A 23502-nucleotide genomic window follows, 5' to 3' on the forward strand; every position below is an offset into this window, starting at 1 on the left:
TATGCAATGCTGCAATGCTTCCTACACCAGCAGCACTCCAGCCTCAGTGTCTGTTTGGAGTAAAACAATTCACCAGCACACCCAAAATCCTGTGCAGCAGTTTAGTGGCTTCTCGGTTTACCCGCAGCCCCGCTGTAGGTATTACTGACTCTGGTCCCAAATGACTTCCAGGAAACCACACAAGCCCACAATGTGATTGTGGGACAAGTGCCATGGGGATATTCCATTGTGGATTGAACCTAATGATGGTGACCACAAGCGTCCCCTGATGTTTAGCTCTCTGCTGCTTATAACATACAGAAGATCATGTGGAATCATGTGACCTGTGTATCTGTGTCAAGGTTGCGCTTGTTATGAATTTCCTTCCGCTCATGTTATGCTGCAGCTGTAAAAGTGTGTGCATCTCTCATTCCTTCTTCTTCCCTTTTTTCAAAGTAAATCCACTTATTGGAAAACAGAGGACAGTGAGTCTCACCTTTTGTCCGGGTCTTCCAATTTCACCCTAGCAACATAAAGGAGGGGAGGAGGGAACAAATCAGTTCATCTATGTGTTACAGTATACACAGTCTTGGGTGTCACTGAATAGTTTATAAAGGAATAGTTAATAAAGTTATAATTTCTTGAGTCATAATTTCAAAAGAAGACATTTTTAATAAAGTTTCAGCAGTTTTTAGCAAAAACAGTTAAAAATTTCTTCAAAAGATCTTCTTTTGTATTTTCTGAGCCTGGTTCAGTGTTAGTACCTAGTTATTACACAGTTATTATAATTACTATAATAAGTACATAGTATGTACATGCTGATTAGGACTGTAAAATAAAGTGCAACCATAACAAGAATCTTATTTGCTTCCTTAACTCACTGGACCACTTAGTCAGCCTCATTTCTCTTTCGTTTCATTCTTAACCACTTTTCATGCTGTTGTACGTTTGTATTATATTTACATAAGTATGTGTCGTACCTTATCTCCCTTTGGTCCCAGCAGTCCAGCAGGACCCTGATCATAAAACAAACATACCTGTTTAGTGCTTATCCAAAACCTTTTGCTAAAGCCATAGCAGCAATATTTTTTTTTTAATTTTGACCAAGAGTGTTGACTACAACTTATAATTGTTGTAAGTCATTTCAATGCCAAAATTATGACTGTTTCCAAACAGGTTTCCCTCCTGCCTTCTATTGGTTGACATAAAAGCGATAGCCCCACCCAAAACTCAAACAAAACAATGGTCAAAGCGTCACAGCATTGGAACTTCTTGTGGAAATCAGCCTATGAATGGCTTCCTAATAGTTGGAAAATGTTTTAATGAAAAAATTATGCACTGCACCTCTAAAATTATCATCGCTGTTGCAAACTTCAGTGTTACAAAAGGATGCATAAATAATGTTTTTGGCTGACAATCTCAATAATATTCGCTACACAATTGATAACCTATGACAGAGATCAAACTGTACTGAGATTTGACTGAACTTGTGGGGTTTTGAGAGTCTGTGGGTGTCTCTCTTGGGGTTGTTTCTAAGAATGGTACGGTGGAGCAGAGGCTGGCAATGGAAAAAGGTCTATTTCCATCTGCTCTAAATGTGGCGCGTTAATGGCCTGCTGTGTCGTGGGGGGCCAAACTGGTCACATCCGTGTCACTACAGAAAGACGTCTGGGGAACTCACACGGGTCTCACATGCTGAGAGGGTTCTGAAGGCTAATTACAGAGCTGGAACTGACCATTGTGACAACCCAATACTCTGCTTCCTTGAAGCACCAACTATGCATGTGACTTGCTTTTACTTATACTGTAAAAGTGTTACAGTTTTTAACATTTGGTTTTGTCAGGGTCTGTACATGTAAATATGGCTAATGGGTCAGTGATATGACACTATTTTTTGTCTGGGTCAATTCATATTTTCAGAAATAGAAATAAAAATGTCATTAATAAATCCTCTTCTATGATGGGTTAGGTTTTTACATTTCTGAATAAAAAAAAATGTATATAAAGCAAAAAAAGGGGTTATAAAGTAATTTAAGTAATTTATGTATGTATATATATAATTGTTGTTGCCTAATTGTTTATTAGTATTTCTCAGAAAGAATATTTTATCCAAACTGCTTCACTAATTGAAATATTTGAATTATTGAAACATTTCAATATCTGAATAATATTTTTTTTAAATATTACCAAATCAAGGTCATGTGGTGTGTCCATCATTTAAAAACATGCAGCAATAAATTAAAAGTAATTTGACATTTTTATAAAATGGCAAGTTTTGGTTGTAAAATGTCTTGTGGTGCAATAAAGCATAATTTATGAATTAATAATTCTCATTAAAAATACATTTTAATAAATAATTCACGATTCTTTAAAAAAATTTTTTTTTTAACTTTTTTAAAATAATGATCATGATACACCCACATGTATTAAAGGTAAGTAAAATTATTTTATTCTTTTATAGTTACACCACATGACATTTTAAAGCATTAAACAAACTCTTCGGTATTAAAATGGTATTAAAGTTTTTCAAAACCATATGAAAGCAACATGAATACATGTATGTTCTGAACATCTAAACAAATCTAAACAAGATTTTTCCTTTTTCTCATTGGCCCTTCTTTCTGTCTAGCTAGCTTGTCAAATGTTCTTGTACATAGTCTTTGCCATTTGAACAGTATACAAAATCAACCAAGCCTCCAAACAGAGCAACTATAGATCATTGCGGCATGACATTTCACTCAATGTGGAAAAAGCTGTTTACAGATGCATGGCTTCATTTGAAAATCTTGTACCAAAAATGTATGTAAATACGCCTTAAAGTCACCTGATTCATAGTTGGACATCCAACTATGTTTCATCCTCAACATGAAAATTGGAAGCACATACCTGAGGGCCAGGAGGTCCTGCTGGTCCCGGAGGCCCTGGGGAGCATGTCTGAGGTGTGGGATTGTATGGGACATTTGGTGGAACATCAGTCTCAGTCTATAAAAGAAGTCATAGAAAATTACATCTGGAAACGATGGAAATGGGAAAATGTTAAATAGAAAAAATAGTCCATAAAGTGTTACAGTTTTCGCAGTTTCAGTGGTTCAATTTACATCTATTATATTTCTTTATCACCATAAACTATTGTGGTCATTTAGACAGACATAATGTATTTATTGACACCCTGAGCCCTGTAGTACCTGGAACCTACACATGAAATCCAGGTGCTTGATCAGAGGTCATGCGTCAGGACTCACCAGAGGGCCCTGCCGCCACAGGGAAGGGGGTGGAGGGAAGAGAGGGGGCGGAGGTGGACTCAGTAAACAGCAGGGGTTGAATTTCTTCCTGGTTTCCAGCAACTGGAGATCTAGATGAGGGGAAATAAGGTTCATGAGGAACATGTCAGCAGACACGTGGTCCAGCGGAGCAGTGTTTCTCTCCAGTTTTGGAAAAGAGGGACTGAAACACATGTGTGTTTTATACTATGATACTTATCAGGTAGATGAAATGAAGAGTGTAATGAAAGGTCCTTCATTACTAAAACTAAAGATTAATCTGCAAATATGTAATGCTAGAGCTTTTCTTTTCTAAATAACTCTTAAAATATAAATAATCATTTATTTTCTAAATAATTTCACTTTTCTGAGGCATTTATAATGACTTCATCAATGGGATTTTACTGATTCTTTTAGTGAATTTTCATAGTTGCATTTACTATAATGTATATGATATGATCCACTAACATCTGACAACCACTGTCATATTGAGCAGTATATGTGTTGTTTTATTATTTGAAACTTGTTTTGAACAGTTTTGCTATAAAACATTTTTTAAAATCTTATAAATAAATATTTAGTGTTATTTTTTTTTCACTTTTTACAAATACATACACATACACAATGAACACACACACATTTAAAAAATACCCTATAAATAAAACATTGTTGTGCAGAAGCAATAGTGACCATAAATAAATAAATAAAGTACACAAACCCCTATTGTTATGCAGAGGAAATATATATTTGATTTATTTAAATGGCAAGTTTTGGTTGTAAAATGTCTTGTGGTGCAATAAAGCATAATTTATGAATTAATAATTCTCATTAAAAATACATTTTAATAAATAATTCACGATTCTTTAAAAAAAATTTTTTTTTAACTTTTTTAAAATAATGATCATGATACACCCACATGTATTAAAGGTAAGTAAAATTATTTTATTCTTTTATAGTTACACCACATGACATTTTAAAGCATTAAACAAACTCTTCGGTATTAAAATGGTATTAAAGTTTTTCAAAACCATATGAAAGCAACATGAATACATGTATGTTCTGAACATCTAAACAAATCTAAACAAGATTTTTCCTTTTTCTCATTGGCCCTTCTTTCTGTCTAGCTAGCTTGTCAAATGTTCTTGTACATAGTCTTTGCCATTTGAACAGTATACAAAATCAACCAAGCCTCCAAACAGAGCAACTATAGATCATTGCGGCATGACATTTCACTCAATGTGGAAAAAGCTGTTTACAGATGCATGGCTTCATTTGAAAATCTTGTACCAAAAATGTATGTAAATACGCCTTAAAGTCACCTGATTCATAGTTGGACATCCAACTATGTTTCATCCTCAACATGAAAATTGGAAGCACATACCTGAGGGCCAGGAGGTCCTGCTGGTCCCGGAGGCCCTGGGGAGCATGTCTGAGGTGTGGGATTGTATGGGACATTTGGTGGAACATCAGTCTCAGTCTATAAAAGAAGTCATAGAAAATTACATCTGGAAACGATGGAAATGGGAAAATGTTAAATAGAAAAAATAGTCCATAAAGTGTTACAGTTTTCGCAGTTTCAGTGGTTCAATTTACATCTATTATATTTCTTTATCACCATAAACTATTGTGGTCATTTAGACAGACATAATGTATTTATTGACACCCTGAGCCCTGTAGTACCTGGAACCTACACATGAAATCCAGGTGCTTGATCAGAGGTCATGCGTCAGGACTCACCAGAGGGCCCTGCCGCCACAGGGAAGGGGGTGGAGGGAAGAGAGGGGGCGGAGGTGGACTCAGTAAACAGCAGGGGTTGAATTTCTTCCTGGTTTCCAGCAACTGGAGATCTAGATGAGGGGAAATAAGGTTCATGAGGAACATGTCAGCAGACACGTTGTCCAGCGGAGCAGTGTTTCTCTCCAGTTTTGGAAAAGAGGGACTGAAACACATGTGTGTTTTATACTATGATACTTATCAGGTAGATGAAATGAAGAGTGTAATGAAAGGTCCTTCATTACTAAAACTAAAGATTAATCTGCAAATATGTAATGCTAGAGCTTTTCTTTTCTAAATAACTCTTAAAATATAAATAATCATTTATTTTCTAAATAATTTCACTTTTCTGAGGCATTTATAATGACTTCATCAATGGGATTTTACTGATTCTTTTAGTGAATTTTCATAGTTGCATTTACTATAATGTATATGATATGATCCACTAACATCTGACAACCACTGTCATATTGAACAGTATGTGTTGTTTTATTATTTGAAATTTGTTTTGAACAGTTTTGCTATAAAACATTTTTTAAAATCTTATAAATAAATATTTAGTGTTATTTTTTTTTCACTTTTTACAAATACATACACATACACAATGAACACACACACATTTAAAAAATACCCTATAAATAAAACATTGTTGTGCAGAAGCAATAGTGACCATAAATAAATAAATAAAGTACACAAACCCCTATTGTTATGCAGAGGAAATATATATTTGATTTATTTATTTAAATAAATACATACATACATACTTTAAAATAGAAAGTCCAGAAAGATGTTAACTTTGCAAAAACAAGCACTTGCCTAATTAAACTTTTCACTGTAGTGTTGACTGACAAAACTGAAACAGCCATTTTGCCATCAGAGATAATAACCAGAAATAATTCATTGATGCCTTTGGTGAAATTTGTTGCAAAATTATGACAAAAATATTTACTTTATTCTTAATACAGGCCTGCGGACTCCAAATTGTTGAGTATAGTATTGAAATACAAATTGTACTTGAAATTTTCCCCATAATATTCAAGCCAATCTATACTGGCACACAATATACTGTATATCACAAAAAGAGCAGTGCAGCCTAATTCATGTTATCAATATTCTGCAACTGCATTTATTTAATTTGCATGACTCTGAGTGAAATTACAGTCAGTCAAATATGTTTTTGCTGGTGTTTTCGTTGCATGTCATGTGCAAACATACTTCTCTCTGTAAGAGAAAAACCTTAATATCAGCATACCAAACGTGCAAAAAAATAGTGATGTCTTACCTGTTGGAAGAGGGAATATATTATCCATGTAAGAGAATGATGCCACATAGCAGAGGAGTTGAAAATATAGTCCAAGTGTGAACAGAATCATGTTGCCGGCTGCGGTCTACCTCCAATTGCACCGAGGAGTGATCTGAGGCAGTCCCGCACTACTGCTCTCTCTCCCCGCCTCGCTCACACACACACACACACACACACACACACACACACACACACACACACACACACACACACACACACACACACCCTGCGGACTCCAAATTGTTGAGTATAGTATTGAAATACAAATTGTACTTGAAATTTTCCCCATAATATTCAAGCCAATCTATACTGGCACACAATATACTGTATATCACAAAAAGAGCAGTGCAGCCTAATTCATGTTATCAATATTCTGCAACTGCATTTATTTAATTTGCATGACTCGTGAAATTACAGAGTCAGTCAAATATGTTTTTGCTGGTGTTTTCGTTGCATGTCATGTGCAAACATACTTCTCTCTGTAAGAGAAAAACCTTAATATCAGCATACCAAACGTGCAAAAAAATAGTGATGTCTTACCTGTTGGAAGAGGGAATATATTATCCATGTAAGAGAATGATGCCACATAGCAGAGGAGTTGAAAATATAGTCCAAGTGTGAACAGAATCATGTTGCCGGCTGCGGTCTACCTCCAATTGCACCGAGGAGTGATCTGAGGCAGTCCCGCACTACTGCTCTCTCTCCCCGCCTCGCTCACACACACACACACACACACACACACACACACACACACACACACACACACACACACACACACACACACACGATCCACGCCTTTAGGAGAAGTGAATGCCAGCCAATGTCTTTTACACCTCTCCCATGTATTGGCCCTGAGCTAAATATACAGGAGGCAGCCGGTCAGCTGCCCGCTGTAGCCAAAATTAGCCTGTTACTACTGCCAGCACTCAAATGGATAGAGAAAACAAAACAGTATGGATAGAAATGACATTGAAATGACAGGGTGTCATGCCAGAGGCAATGTTGAACTACCGCCATTCATTTATCGATAACACCACCCTGCATCATTTTTGCTGAAGGAAATCCAAAACTTGTTTCTTATTCATTTTGGGGTGCTGATTCCGAAGTGCCAAAGTCCAAAGTGTCTGTTTTGCTTTAGCATGTCACACTTTCTCACAAAATATGATTGACATTTCATAGCATTTTTTGCTTTTGACAACCGTAAGTAAGGTGAAGAAGTCTTCTATTATTCTCTAATACCCAAAACATGATTCATATTTTCCTCTGAGCCAGGTTAGAACTATCTGTTCAATTTACTGTCATATAAGAATGATTTTGAAGTTACTGATTATATGACTAATCCAAAATTAAAATTATCACCAGTGACAGAAGAACATGCGAACATAGCCCAGCTTCTGCTATATCTGTGGGTGTTTTACTGTTATAGCTTTAATTATTATATTGAGTTATTATATTTTTGTATTATTATATCAGTTTTTTTTTCAAACATTTTAATTTGACATTTTTAGTAATTTTGTTGTGTTTCTGTCTTTGTTTGTTTTGTATGTCTATATCGTTTTTATTCATTTTTGTTTCAGTTTTAGTACAGCTGTTTTAGTACATCAAGTTAAACTAAATGAAAACGAGAAATATTGCTTTGGCAACTAGCTGAAATTAAATATTTCTTATATTTTAAGTAATTTTTTTATGGTTTTTTCTTAGATAACTATAATAACCCTGTTAACAACATCCACACAGCAAGAGAAAATTGCAGATTTTGTGAAAAAAAAACAATTTGTTTATTTATAAACTCTTTAAGTTCTGTGACATTAAGTATTTTTACATTTTTACATTCCTTCGCTGATTGTAAGCAGGGTTATTATAATATTGAAGTAAAGTACTTGATGTACTAAAATAACTCAAACTAAAATAAAAATGTATAAAAAAGGAAAATATTAAAAAACTGATTTAAAATATTAAATGAAAACTATAATAGTATCTCAATGATACATTAAATACATCTTTTTGTCATTAAAACTGTTTATTTTGATAAGTGCTTTAAAGCTTATACGTATAGCCTATGCATATTTTGAGAAATCTTAATTCTTATTTCGTAAAGAAGACAACAAAAGCTTGTGATTGTAAGCTTTTTGCAAATCAGCACAAATTTATTAGTAATCTCAGCTTATATAGAATGACAGAGAGTCAATTTTGATGTGGGCACAACTACACACTGGTGTTTATTTATCAAAATTGGTTTGACCATCTACAATGTCCGAACTGGAGGACTTGAATCTGAGACGGGCTGCCACTGGCATGTGATGTACACACATGCATAAAATGACAGAATTAGCCTGCATGCTCTGTAGTGGAATATCACAGATGTTTTCCAGCCCCTCTCGTCTATCTCACCCTCCCTCTCTCTCCGTGTCCTTTTATTTCAGGACTTATCGACCACTGCTACTCACAATTTATTGGCGCCTTTACTTTCCCTCAGAATTAATGACAGCGCAATTATGAAGAGGGCCGCTTAAAAGCCTGATGGGAGATGCAGTCTGTAAACGCCTCCAATCAGACAGAGTGCAGAACAAAGAAGAAAAAGAAGAGAAAAACAGGCTCTTATGAATCGCATTTTAATTTTCCATCACTTCCCCTGGAAACAAAATCTTTCAAAGAACATCAAATGACATTAATTGTGAAGTTGTTATTAGAATTTTTTTTTTAAATCACTATAATTCTTTATACAATAACAATGTGCAAGTATGGCCATTTTTGTTTGTGCACAATAATTAAACAATTATAAGGCTTTAAAAGCGTGGCCGCTTTTGTACAATCCTGTCATTCTGCCCTTTTCAAACATTTTCAGATTTGGCTGTGAAAATGGTTCTTTTAAGAAGTCTTTTATATGCTGTAAAGTTGTTGGGAACATTTCTACACCTGGATCTGTCAAAGCCAAGGAGAAGATGCTCTCTTGCTCTGTGATAAAGCAGCACAGTAATGATACTTTATGAAAGAGCAGAAGATCAGGCCAGAATGCGCAAAAAAATGCTAATTAAAATAATCAAATATACAGTACAAACTGTCAGTGCCAAATGTCCTTTAATTTGTTATTAGACATTGTTAGCATTTTCTCTATAAAAGGAATAGTTTCGCCTCATTCCAAACCTGTATGACTTTTGAGGAAAAAAAGAAATACAAGAAAAACAAACAAACCAACAACAAAAAAAAAATATATATATTATATTTTGAAGAATCTTACTGCTGAGAAGCTATAAAAATGAAAAGAATGCATGGTAGATGTGAATATTATCTGTGAATAATAACTTCAGAAGCTCTTAGTAGAAATATGGTGCACAAATCATATGAATCAATTTCATGGTGCTTCTTTACTGCTTTTTTGGGGAGTTTGAGAGACATGGTCACATCGAAGTGTCACATCCTATTGACTTCAGGACGAATGACCTGGAAGTGCAAATGTAAAAACTTGTTCCCAAGTATTCCTGCAGCACCTTATGAACTGTTGTTGTCTGTAAAGTTGTGCGTGAAAATTCTTACAAAAAAATTCTACTTTAGTGTTCCACAGAAAAAAGTCATAAAGGTTTGAAACGACGAGGTAAATGATGCCAGAAGTTTTATTTTTAAGTGAAGTTTCCCTTTAGGTACTTAGAACTGGAATCTATAGAAATTAATTTCAATCAGTAGCGTTTGAGATCATGTTAAATGATACAGCTTTTCTTTTTATAGGAAATGGTGCCACCTACAGTAAATTGACCAAATGTAGTGAAAGAAACAGCGTTTGGTCATCAAGATATGATCCAATCTCATCCGATATCTCTCTCAGCTCTACAGATTTGCACGTGTCAGCCAGGGAAACTCCTAGGAGATAAACACAAAGTCTCATATTAAAGACAACAAAAGTTCTGTTTACACATGAATAAACTCCATTGAAGTCGATCCTGTTTATCTCAAAATGCTTTTGTAACACTAGAGAGTTTCCATTCATCGTTGGGGAAGCCCTTTGAGTGTCAGTGTGACATTCTCAGAGAGTTTCAGTGTTCCAGGCCGCTATGACACTCAATCCTTCAATATGTCTGCATGCTGTTGCCAGGATACACCCGGCACAACAAAGAGGGTCACAACTTTCAATAATGGGGGTCTCATAACTTTCAAGAATAGAAAGGTCAGTTATGTTCAATGTGTGTGTATGTGAGAGGGGGAGCAGGGTAAAAAAAAAAAAAAACGTTTGAGTGTTGAAATGTATGGTTACACAGGCCTTGTGATGTTATGAACTCTAAACAGTCAAACCTGTCAGAGGTCCAACACCACACCGCGCTTTTTCCAATAACTTAAAATGTAGGTGTTTTTTTCCCCTCTATGAGCCCCATATTCTCCTATATACGTAATACTATATGATCCATAAACACGTGATTTATCAAATATGATACTGAACAAAAAACACATGCAATTTTTTTTTTAGATTTTATTTTTATATTTTGTCTAAAGGTTTAATAAACATATTAGATTTATCTTACTATTATTGTGTATGACTCTCAAAGTTGCTTACGGCGGTTGAGCGAGGAACGAAGGGACGAGGTAATAACAATTATAACAGTCTTTTTAATAATCCAAAGGAACCAGGAACAAACACGTAGCAACGTGGAGTTGACGTTTAAGACTCGACAAAGAAGCATGGGGCAGACTACACTTTAAATACAAAACTTAACGATGGATTAAATAAGACACACCTGAATCAAATGGGACACAATAGGAACAGGAACTACCAAATTAGGGCATGAAACATGGGAAAACTGGGTCAAGGGGAGCAGTTGCTGATAATGAAATTGCCCAAAAATAAGTTGAAATTCTGAAAGCTTGTAAATCATTGAGATCATTATAACAGTATAGCAGACTACTTATATAAAATAGATACACTCTAAAAAATGCTGGGTTGTTTTAACCCAACTTTGGGTCAAATATGGACTAACCCAACTTTTGGGTTAAAAATGTCATTGAAAAATTTAACCCAACAGTTGGGTTAGTCCATATTTGACCCAAAGTTGGGTTAAAACAACCCAGAATTTTTTTAGAGTGTACAAATATCAGTTTTCACTCTATATTTCCCAATAATTTGTTGTAGTAAGATGATATTGAATTGCTTAGTTTTATAATCAAAGGTGTGTGGTTTTTATTGTGGGGGGCAAAATTGTAACACTTAAGTATAGGGACCAATTCTCACTATTAACTAGTTGCTTATTAGCATGCCTATTATTAACATATTAACTGTTTATTAGTACTTATAAAGCACATATTCTGCATGACCATATTCCACATCTCTAATCTCACCCAATATCTAAACTTAACAACTACCTTACTTACTATTAATAAGCAGCAAATTAGGAGTTTGAGGCAAAAGCCATAGTTAATGGTTTGCTAATAGCAAGAATTGGACCTTAAAATAAAGTATGACTGGCAAAACATATAATGCAGTGCAATACAATGATGACTAAGAGATGTACAAATAAACGCAAGACCTTTGTTCATCTTTGGACTATCCCTTTAAATGCCTGATGTATCATATTTGATACTACATTTTAACATGATTTTTTCTAAAAAAATAAAAAAATAAAATGTATGGATAATCAAGTAAACCTAAGCTCCTTGATTCAGCCCAGTAAGTGGTAAGTTTTCATCTTGAAATATTATCACAATATACTGTAAAAGTTATTCTTATATTGACTTCATAAAAATCAGTAAAGATTTCACAGCAAATAAACACATGACCCACAACCTGAAGGGGGATGGTTGAAATTTGATTTGCTTATAAAGTATATACTATCAATCAGGAGATAGCATGCATGTAGTAGATTGCGTACAACAGGTTTTTCAGCAGTACAACAGTTTTTATCATGCTCACAATTTAGAGGCCTTGGTTGCATATCAAATAAGATTCAGTAGGCTTTATAGGATTAAAATGAGAATATACAACTAAGTAGTGTTTTATCTAAATTGTTAATGATATTCCAGCTGATTGAACTATAATGTAAGGCTGTGTGTGTGTGTGTGTGTGTGTGTGTGTGTGAAGTACCTGTTGTTTGCGGTCTGAGGCTGGGTCTATAAGTACGTTGAGGAGGCTGGGCATTTGTGTGTTGTTCAGACTCTCCTGTAGTGCACTGCGGAGTTCCTCCACTGTTCGGACCAGATACCCACGACCCCCAAACGCACTCATCACCTGCTCGTACCGTGCCTCTGGTAGCAGCGTAACCGGAGGAGCACTAAAACACACACAGGTAAGTCTTATGTAAGATTTGATACTTGCTGGGTTCGATAGATATTAACCTTACTGACAGCAATTTAGTCTCATTGCATTTGCAGTTAAACCCAATCTTTCAACATGGAGCAATTTGTTGTATTATCTTCATTCCATCTTAGTCTAAGATAAATCGTAGATAAGTAGTGTCACACACAAAATTATAAAATAAAATCTAAAATTATAAAATAATATTAATCCAAGTATTAAGTGTTAAACTTGGATAAATATGTATAGCATGTTTTAATATGCTGGTAGGAAAACTAACAATACCATCTACTGTCAAAAAGGAGAAGTACATCCCGTCTGATCAGAAGCGTAGATAAAACATATCTCAGAAATGAAAAATTAACAACTAGACGAGAGATTAAAAGCAGAAGAAGGGAAATTCCGGTAGCACTTTATTTTAAGTATATAGTATGTACATGAGTAACAGGACTGTATAGTAATAACAATAACTAGGTAACAACCCTGAACCTACCCCTAAACCTAACCCTACCCTATGTAGTTACCTTATATTACCAGAACTTTCTTAGGTAGGTACACTGTAAGTACATGTAAGTTCACATACTGTAAAATAAAGTGCAACCGAAATTCCTGCATAAGCTTTAACTAGGGACGCACAATATATCATAACCATATTAGTTATTGATCGGTTACTGATTTTTAGTTTTTCTTATTGACCATTTTTTATATTTCCACTTTTAAGCCTTTTAAAACTGAGATGTCCAAACCGGGGATTGCGGGACAAAGCTGAGCCCTGATGACCTTTGATTTGGCCTGCCTTGCCACATCACATGAGGGAGGAAAATAGACCCTCATTTAAGTATTTTTGGCCCTAGCAGTAAAAAGTTTGGGCACCCAGAATGAACCCAGACCTTTCCTTTAATGCTTTAGACTCACATGGTGGTCATGTCTCCCATCTTTTCCATCTCTTTCCATGTCTTTGGATCCACTCCACTGTAGATGCCATTGTTGTTGATTACTATGATGATGACTGGCAGTTTATACCTATTCAGAAAAAAAATAAGTGCAGAGTGTTTATAGTGGCAGAGCAAACAGAACCATTTTATTATGCTGCACAATGCATAAATGCCCTATAGGTGGAGCTGTAAGTGGATGTTTCATTCACCTGCACATGGTCTCCACCTCCATTCCAGAAAAACCGAAGGCGCTGTCTCCCTCTATACACACCACTCTCTGAGCGCTCTTCTGCGTCTGCTCCAAAACTCCTGCTGCAATGGCAAATCCTGGACCCACTCCCATAGTGCCAAAAGTACCAGCATCTAACCTGTATAGGACATTCAGGTTACTGCTCTGGACATCACAAAGGTAGAACTCAACTTTAACAGAATTTTATAGTCTTAGTATCTGAGCTATGGTACTGTACATTATTTAAATTTCCTTACCAGAAAAATAATCTTAAAGAAAACAATATGTTGTATGGCTAAAATGAAATGTGAGTTCTCTCTTGCTTTTCCTGTGATCCAAACATAAACGTTGATTGCTCATTATCTAAACATAAGTTGTTTTTGTGATCTAAACAATAAAATATGTTTTTTGTGATCAAAACATAACAATAGTGTTTTTCTTGTGATCTAAAGATAACATTTGTTTTCCCATGATCTAAACATATGTTGTTTTTTGCAATCTAGACATAACAAAAGTTGTTGTTTTTTTGTGATCAAAACATAGCAGTGTTTTTCTTGGGTTCTAAACCTAACATTTTGTTTGTCATGGTCTAAACATAACATAGGTTGTTTTCTCATGATCTAAACATAACAAAAGTGGTTTTCTTGTGGAGTACATACAACAAAAGCTGTTTTCTCTTACTATAAACATAATATTTCCTTGTAACCACAACATAATAGTTTTTTCATGACTTTCTCTCAGCATAAAAAACTGTCGCTCTTCATTTCACTCATCAGCCACAAACCATTTCTGTATTTGAAATGTCACATCAGAGCGACCTTAAAATTTGCCATTGTCATGACAATCAGCACACATCGTTTTTTTTCTGTTGTATGTTTATTTGTGTTTATAAATAATATAAAAACAATTTAATTCAAGAAGAATAATTCATGTTTCTATTGGAACTAATTCAAGGTCTGGATCTGGACCACTAATTGGTGTTCTTTGATTATAGGGATAAAAACTGTAGTCATTCAAATACAGAGCGCTTCGTCTCTTGTCCAGCTGTGAAAAGTGGGGGAGGAAAATGTCTCTCACCTGTGTCGTGGGAGGTAATTGAGCAGCATGGTGCGGCCGATGTCCATAGTATTCGCTCCCTCGCTTACTATGATGCAGTCTTTGGGCAGGAGCTCAGAAATGTGGTGGAATGCTGTGTAATAGTTCATGGGCAGAGTGGACCGGAGAGCAAGACTCTGTGGGAAACAATAATAATGGTTCACTTTATACCATAATCGTTAAACACACAGTTCACATGTTAACATGAAAACAACCAATGCTATTTAATTACATCAAGTTCAATTACATCAAGTAGTTCATTACATGCTAATAACACACAAGCTCACCTTTGATATCTGAGCATTGGCAGTCATTTTCTCTTTCAGTGTCAACCACCATTGTGAATCAGAAGGAAATCTCCAGGATCTTACAGTTTCCAACAGCTTCAAACAGTGCAGGAAAAGAGATATAAGGGGTCATTTCATGTAAAACATGATTTTCCATAACTTTTACACTATTGATATTAAACTCTAAAAATCAGCACATTAAAGGGATAGTTCACTCAAGAATGAAAATTCTATCACCCCTACTTTGTTTCAAAACTTTATGAAACTCTTAGTTGTTGAACACAAATTAAGGTATTTTGAAGAAGCCAGTTGAAAATCGATACAGATATGTGACGATTCACAACGAGTTGTTAACCTAATCGCGATACAGTTGGGGGTAGGTGTTTATATGAATGTATCTCTGAGGGGAACTGACTGTCTTTAGATAAGTTAAGATGGTATTTTCTTTTCATCTCGCCTCCGTATAATGCAGTATAATAAAATAGTGTTCATAAGCGCACTATGTTTGTTTACAGCGGCAACCAAGGAAACGTTCTATGGCTGCTGTTCCATAAGCGCCACCTGCTGTCAGAGAGTGAATTTGCGTTCTCATTCATCCCTTCTGCTTTTTTTGTTTCATGCAGATGTTTTATGTAGTATAGTTTCACAAAACTAAAGTAAGACCATTCTGTTTTTGCTTCAAATTTCGAAATTATACAATCTAATTTAGATTAAAAACTGCTCATGCTGCATGTATGCAGCATCTTTGTTTGGATCGTGATTAAAAGTGGTTGCCACTAATTTTAAATGTAAAGAGCACAGGCAAAACCTTAATTTGTTTATATAAGGAGATTTGTATTATTATTTATTTATTTGATTTGGGGTTTGTTTTAAAATTTCTATTTAGTTTTGTTATTTGACATATTTCAATTTCACAAAGAAATGTGCAGCATTTTGTCGAAGTAATAATAAAAGGACACCTTTTCATTTATAATGTCTTAAATCTCATTTTGTTAAAAAAAAAAAATGAATCGTATGAAAATTGTATTGTGAAATCAGTATCATGAATCGCATTGTGAGTTGAATAAATCGTTACATCCCTATTCCATACATAGTATGAAAAAATAAAATACTATGAAGGTCAAAGACTACCATAAAATATCCAGTTACTAACATATCTTCTTTTGTGTTCAGAAGAAGAAAGAAATTCATACAGGTTTAGAACAAGTGGAGTGTGAGTAAATGATGACAGAATTTTCATTTTTGGGTGAACTATCCCTTTAAGATATGACTGACCAGTTATACTTATTAACACTCAGATTCAGTATTCTCTAATACGGTCGGAGGTTAAGAGGTTAGCCAAACAAAACAGGTCATTAACATAGAAAAGCCTTAAAGGTACAGAAAAATGTAAATTTCAAATAAGGGTAAATGATACGTTTTGACATTATAAGAGCAACTATAAGGGAATAAATGCTACAAAACATACTGGATTTCAATAGGACATTAGGAGTCTCTCACAGACCCCATAGAACATACAGAATGCCATGATGCAGATGCAGAAAAAGTGTGTAAAACTAAAAACATTGCATTTTATGTAAAACGACTGAGGATATACTGCAGTTTACCTGTCTGACCACAGCTCCTATGTCTCCAAGTAGAGCAGATGCGGCTCTCACATTATTACTCAACTCTTCAGCACACAGATCCACCTAAACAAATTCACACAAGAGTCCACACTAAAGATCATTTATGGCATGTCTTTATGGCAAAGTTGCAGAAACATACTGAGTGTCCAGGGTGTAACTAACCTGAATGATCTTCACATGGGGACTGAATCTGGGTGGAAAACCAAAGTGCAGGATCCAGTTGAGTCTGGCACCCAGCAACACTATAACATCAGCCTGCAATAAAGCTCTAGAAAAGAGAGAGACGGGCATCACACCAGTCCATCAAAAGGAGATTCTTTTGGAAAGATCATTTTTATACATATGCACACCTGGACCTGGCCGCAGCAACACAGTTAGGGTGGTCATCTGGCAGTACTCCTTTCCCCATAGGTGTGGGAAGGAAAGGGATCCCAGTCACCTCCACCAGCTCCCTGACCTCCTTCTCTGCCCTGGCATACGCCGCACCTGCAGCAGATCACAGTTCAACATTGCTTTGATCAGTTTCAGCTGTGAAGATATCATCACTCTTGGTCATTCAGTTCTATTCTGTTCACCTTTGCCGATGATGATCAGAGGCCTCTGAGCCGCTCTGAGCAGCCTGACAGCCTGTGTGATCTCCCTGCTATCAGCCTGACTCACAGGAGGAGCAGGACAGCAGGAAACAAACCTAGAGAAAAATGAAGACACATGCAATGCCATTTTGCACATTTCAGTACGCAAAAGAAAACAATGATCAATACGTGATCACATCACAAAATACAGTTGGTTAGGAAGCTCCCCATTGTTCTGATTAATGTTTAACTGAACATAAAGCTCACCTGACATTGGCCCTGTCTATTTTGGCGTTCACCATGTCTCCAGCTATGTCTATGTAGGACGCTCCTGGACGGCCATAAATGCTGCTCCTTACAGCCTAACAAAAACACAAACATTCCAACTAAAATATAAGGGGGAAAAAAAATCTAATTTAAAGGATTAACAAAAACTTTAATAGTATCTTAATGATACATAAATTACATTGCATAGTACATAGTATATTTGGCCAACATTTGAAAAACATCCTTTAAGACAAGACAAGATTTTTCAAACAAATCAGTGTTATTTCTGTATTATTTATTTACTATATTATTATTATTATTATATTTTGAATTAGCTTCTATTTTTACATTTTCAGTTTTAATTTAAATTATAGTTCAAGTTTAACAATTTTTTCTTTTTTATTAGTTTTATTTAATCTTTATTTAATCTTATTACTATATGTATAAAACTCTATTTCTATTTAGATTTAATTTATTTTATTTTATTTATAAGTTTTTTTTTAATTTAAGCTATTCATCTAATACTTATATATTTAATTTATCTTCATTTATCTTATTTTTTTTTAAATATTTAATATTTATTTTATTTCAGCTTTATTTCAGTATTAAATATGTTTTTTTCAATTAACAAAAGCAACAGTGAAAAAAAAACTATTTTGTCTCTGAACATAACTAACATATCACAGAGCTCGGTTTTACTTAACATGACAGTATGGCCAAACGGCTAAATTTGTACATCTCTTTAAACAAGATGAGTTCTCTATATTTCTTCCTGTAAGAGAAAAAATTTAAAATTTAAATTTCTAAAAATGTACATTTTTAATATCTTATAAAAGTTTAGCATTTTTGTCAACTGACAGACATGGCCTATGAACTACGAAACTTAAATTTTGATTAAATATTTACTTTTTCAACTACAGCTGGTATCATCTCAAGACTGCTTGGTCGAGCAGAAAACTTGCTATACAGACGACAGGCTTCAACCTGGTGAGGAACAAGAAAGAGGAACAAGATGAACAAGAGGTGAGAAACAAGAAAGTATTTAAGAGACACAAAAAAAAATAGAGACTACTGTTGGTGTTTTCTTTCCTTGAATTACTGAAAATACATTTTTGAGTCTGAATTTTGAATCTGTTGCTTAAGGGATCAATTTCATATCTATACCGCAATAACAAACTGTTTTTCTATCAAAGCCAAACATTTCCTATCAACCCTACCTGAGGAAACTCCTGAAACGCTCCTGTGGTTTCTTGGTTCCTATCAGATGAGCCGCCAATAACAATGACAGGCCTATGAATTCAAACAAGAGAAGAAAAGTACAAAAACTGCCCATCAATTCGCTTTAATCTTAAGTGAACTCAGCAGTGTAGAGCTACCAGCAGTTCATGTTAGCATTGGCCATTCCTCCAAGCGCATGAATCAGCCCAGGTCCAGACACAACCAGGCACACAGCTGGCCTGGAAAATTAAATGTAACTTCATCACAAAAAGAGCACAAAAAAAGTAATACTGAGAAACAAACTGACATATTCATACCGTCCTGTCAAATACCCAATAGCAGATGCAGCATAGCAGGCCTGTTAGGGGAAAAAAAAACACACCCAGACAGTCTTCAGTGTAATGAAACAGGATTATATTTTAAATAAAAGTGAGACTGTCTTACTGCTTGTTCATTGCGCATGCCAACATACTTGATGCCCGCTGCTTGGGCAGCCATGGCCACTTCGATGATAGGCACGCCAACAATGCCAAACATGTACTCCACATTCTGCACATGGAGTTGAATAGAAGTAAAGACATACCTAATACGCATACTAATATGTTGAATATTAATTTATTAAAAGTTGTTTCTGGCAATCTAAGGCACAATAAAAGAAGCAGTACACACATAGGTCAGGGGTTTTCAAACTGGGGTCTGGGAACCCCCAGAAAAAAAAGAGAGTGCTAGAGGGTCCATGTGAATTTTTAGAGTAAAGAGTTGTAAAAAAAAAGATTAGCCAACTAAAATTTATGAAAATAAAAAAAAAGTTGATTAAAATACAAAAAAGTTGAATTGATGATATGATATATATATATATATATATATATATATAAACTGACTAAAAAAAAAATTTGATTTAAATTAATAAACAACACATCTAACAGTACGATACTATAGTAAATAAAAGACATGATGTAAAAGAAACGAAATATTTTCCAAATAATAATTTACACATATTTATGTAATATTAATTTGTCAGAGTATTAATGTCCATCGCATTAAGATGATCACATTTAGGGGTCCTGAAAGCATCTGAAAGATTGAAAACCCCTGGTTTAGGTTACATATTTAGTCATGGTGTTACAGTTTTTTTTTTTATCTAATTATATCAGAAAATACAGAAAATTACACACACACAAACTTATATTCTTATTAATTTTTTAATTGCATTTTTTGACAGCTCTATTGCGCATGCGCAGCACCTTTGACACACTGTCCAAGTTCCAACAGTACAGCAGGCGATGTTGCAAATAATATAATAATAAGACTGTATATACACGTTTATTCTTGACTAAGTGACTAATTGCTAGAGGACAAATGTTTTTGATAAAAACTCCCTTTGCAAGACTATTTCAAAATATGCAGGAGAAACTTTGAGAACCCAGAAAAGAAGCATACGACAACACAACACAGACCTGAGATTTGAGCGCCTCAGCGATCAGCTGAGCTCCAGTCACTTCATCCATATTCACCTTCACAACACATTCATTTCACTCAGAGACACGTATCAAACTGCTCTTCTGTTGCTCTTCTGTCCGCCTGCTGCTCTTCTTCTGGGGTATGTGTGTAAGTTAGTTCAAATAAAATGAAAGCTCATGTCTCCACCTACTGGATAACTTGATGTGCTGTAGAGTGTGTACTCCTATAATTTTGTCGCACTCCCATGATGCAGGTTCATTCATTCATTCATTCATTCAATCATTCATTCATGTATAGGCTATATGTGTTTTTATTTATTTAACGAGTAGTTGCCATTTACAGCTGCTTATAATTAAGCACTGTCTGCTATTGGTATTGATTTTGTAATTATTATTATTATATGTATTTTTAATTAACTTGTCACATGGACAATGTGACACTAAATACTGATTCTTTGCTTATTGTTAAAGTTAAAACAAGTTTATTAACATTCAATATTTGCTAGAAACTCATACATTATCATAAATCCATTATTCTTCCTTTACAGGTTTATGTTTGAAAAAAGAAAAGAATAAAACCCACATGATTATATAATCTCCCATTTAGTGTTTCTCTTCATTGGTATCTACTTTAGCTTTCTGTCAAATTTTGCTCATCAATATGAAATTTCTACAGTTCATGTCGGTCAAACAAGGTCAATTTATTCATGTATTAGAAACTTTGGACAGCCTATAGTGTTTCTAGAGATAGTGTTCATTACTTTTATTTTAAACTAACTTGTTTTAATATTTTTACAGAAATCATCAGCATTTAATAAATCTAAATATTTTTTTTTCTCAAATATTTTTTAATATATTATATTTATTGAGGTATTTTGGGATTTTCAGACACACACAAAACAACAATCACAAAACAAGACAAAACAAAACACTCCTACACAGGTATGAGATGAAAAGAGGTGGGGGGGGGACATCTCCTTCAGATTCAATTTAGCAGTTAACCTCAACACCGGGTAGAGGCAAGGGAGGTCAAAACAGACTTTCGCTCATTGTGACATTATGGACAAGTTCAAATAATAATAACAATAGAATAAAAATAATAAATAATCACCTATTTTAGCTTTAAACCAAGGGAGATAGGGAAAGTGCCACTAAAAATAGAGAGCAGATAGATTGTCGCTAGCTTTGACAAGTAATTGAGAGAGAGAGAACAAAAAAATCATAAAGATGAAAATATTCAAATGTGGTATTTAAGAAAATAAACACACACGCACACACACACACACACGCACACACACCCACACATGGGCGTATTAACATTGACACAGAAATTAAACAAAATTACAATTACAAAGTTTCAAGTGGTGTCATGGTTATTGGAAATTTTTAACAGGTGACTGAAGAGAGGCCTCCAAGAAGCTTCAAATAGATCTATTTTTCCAGACATACTATATCTAAGCCTTTCTACATGTAGGGTGGGAGAAAGTTCAGACAACCAGATCTTGAATAGTGGCCTCGACTTTTTCTTCCAAATGCAAAGAATGGATACTATCATACTGTATAGGCACTCGGAAAGTGTGGTTAAGATGCTGCAAGGAGGCTGACCAGCCAAGAACAGCAGTTGCAGGATCTAAAGCAGGTGTGCCCAAACTCGGTCCTGGAGGGCCGGTGTCCTGCAGTTGGGCACCCCTGATCTAAAGGAAGCTCACATGCATAAGCTTCTAAATGAAATTGAAAAACTTCTGACCAGAATTCACCACGTTTAGGGCATGCCCAGAAAGATGACCAAGAAACCCTCCGCAGATTCACACTTATTGCAGAGAGAGGAAATAGTAGGAAATAAAGTATTAAGTTTAACCCTTGAGTAATGTAATCTATATGCAACACCTTGTACTGGATAAGTTGATGCCTGGCGTTAATAGAACAGGTGTATATATCTTTAAGACGTTTTGCCCAGTCTTCATCAGAAACATGAATATCAGAATTCACCACGTTTAGGGCATGCCCAGAAAGATGACCAAGAGAACCCTCCGCAGATTCACACTTATTGCAGAGAGAGGAAATAGTAGGAAAGAAAGTATTAAGTTTAACCCTTGAGTAATGTAATCTATATGCAACACCTTGTACTGGATAAGTTGATGCCTGGCGTTAATAGAACAGGTGTATATATCTTTAAGACGTTTTGCCCAGTCTTCATCAGAAACATGAATATCCAGCTCCTTTTCCCCAATCGTTTTTCAGATGATTAGTAGAGATGTCTAACTGACTAGTGAAAAAAATCTACTAATTTTGTGACTAACTTTGGGGTATTGGGAACGCAAGTATAAGTAGTTTATGCAATTCATTATCAGCTGAAAGTGTTTCAAAGTTTGGCATGGAACGAATATCATTTCTAATTTGTAGGTATCTAAAGAAGTGTGAAGCAGGAAGGTCATATTTCTCTTTTAGTTGAGAAAATGTTGCAAAATTGTTGTCTATGTATAAATCTCTCAAGGTGAGGATTCCTTTTCTAGCCCAACCTATGAACACTGGTTCTAGTAGTGAGGGCTTAAAGGCAAGGTTACGACAGACAGGAGCAAAAAAAAGAGGTACTTGGCAGTTGAATGTCTTACTGATCTGACGCCATATCCTGAGGGAGTTATTGATCATAAAGTGAGATCTTACTGCAGCTTTAGATTTCTCTGGGGAAGCAAATAGCAATGAGGAGAGAGATGTGTTTGAAGCACCCCGCTCAATCATAAGCCATGAAGGGAGATCAGCTGAAAAACTATCAGGGCATGGGTCCTGCCAAACGGTTAAGGCTCTATAATTGGCAGTCCAATAATAGTGTTGAAAATTTGGCAAACCCAACCCCACCACCCCAATAACCTAGGCTTACAAACATGCAGTTTAGATATTCTATGTGCTTTAAAGCCCCAGATGAACAGCAGTACAATAGAATCTAAAGTTTTGAAGAAATTTTTGGGCAAATAAATTGGTAAATTCTGAAAAAGATACAAGAATCTGGGTAATATCACCATCTTAATGGCATTCACACGCCCCATCATTGAAAGTGGCAGGGTCCTCCAGTATTTTATATTGCTTTTCAGATTTTCTAACATAGGAAAAAAGTTAAGTTTATATATATCCTTATATATTAACTCCAAGGTATTTCAAACTATTTGTGGCTATTTTAAAAGGAAGACTACGCATAACATTTGAGTCAATATTGTTAGTGACCGC

The 23502-nt window shown here is 35.1% G+C and overlaps 2 protein-coding genes across 2 annotated transcripts in view; both read right to left on the reverse strand.

Annotated features, from left to right (window-relative positions):
* Positions 1-6477, reverse strand: part of LOC107685587 (acetylcholinesterase collagenic tail peptide-like) — a 30787-nt gene extending 24310 nt beyond the window's left edge. The window contains exons 1-5 of the mRNA XM_016482235.1: positions 6295-6477; positions 4977-5086; positions 4621-4716; positions 3222-3401; positions 2866-2961 (exon numbers count right to left, since the gene is read on the reverse strand). Coding sequence (XP_016337721.1) covers positions 2866-2961; positions 3222-3401; positions 4621-4716; positions 4977-5086; positions 6295-6385 — 573 coding nt within the window. The 5' untranslated portion in view covers positions 6386-6477. The remainder of the gene's footprint in view (positions 1-2865; positions 2962-3221; positions 3402-4620; positions 4717-4976; positions 5087-6294) is intronic.
* Positions 6478-10029: 3552 nt separating this feature from the next.
* On the reverse strand, positions 10030-20414 carry LOC107685543 (2-hydroxyacyl-CoA lyase 1-like). Its single transcript, XM_016482162.1, has 17 exons — positions 20278-20414; positions 19265-19369; positions 19138-19178; positions 18979-19059; positions 18820-18892; positions 18509-18586; positions 17603-17697; positions 17339-17451; positions 17114-17249; positions 16926-17031; positions 16743-16826; positions 15136-15231; positions 14831-14985; positions 13734-13892; positions 13505-13612; positions 12380-12566; positions 10030-10170 (listed from the first exon to the last, which is right to left on the reverse strand). Exons 1-17 carry the CDS (start codon positions 20326-20328, stop codon positions 10138-10140), a joined length of 1701 nt encoding a protein of 566 aa, XP_016337648.1. The 5' UTR covers positions 20329-20414; the 3' UTR covers positions 10030-10137.
* Between the last annotated feature and the right edge of the window lie 3088 nt (positions 20415-23502).

The sequence above is a fragment of the Sinocyclocheilus anshuiensis genome, unplaced genomic scaffold (genome assembly GCF_001515605.1).
Source record: "Sinocyclocheilus anshuiensis isolate Anshui unplaced genomic scaffold, SAMN03320099.WGS_v1.1 scaffold185, whole genome shotgun sequence".
NCBI classification, from domain to species: Eukaryota; Metazoa; Chordata; class Actinopteri; order Cypriniformes; family Cyprinidae; genus Sinocyclocheilus; species Sinocyclocheilus anshuiensis.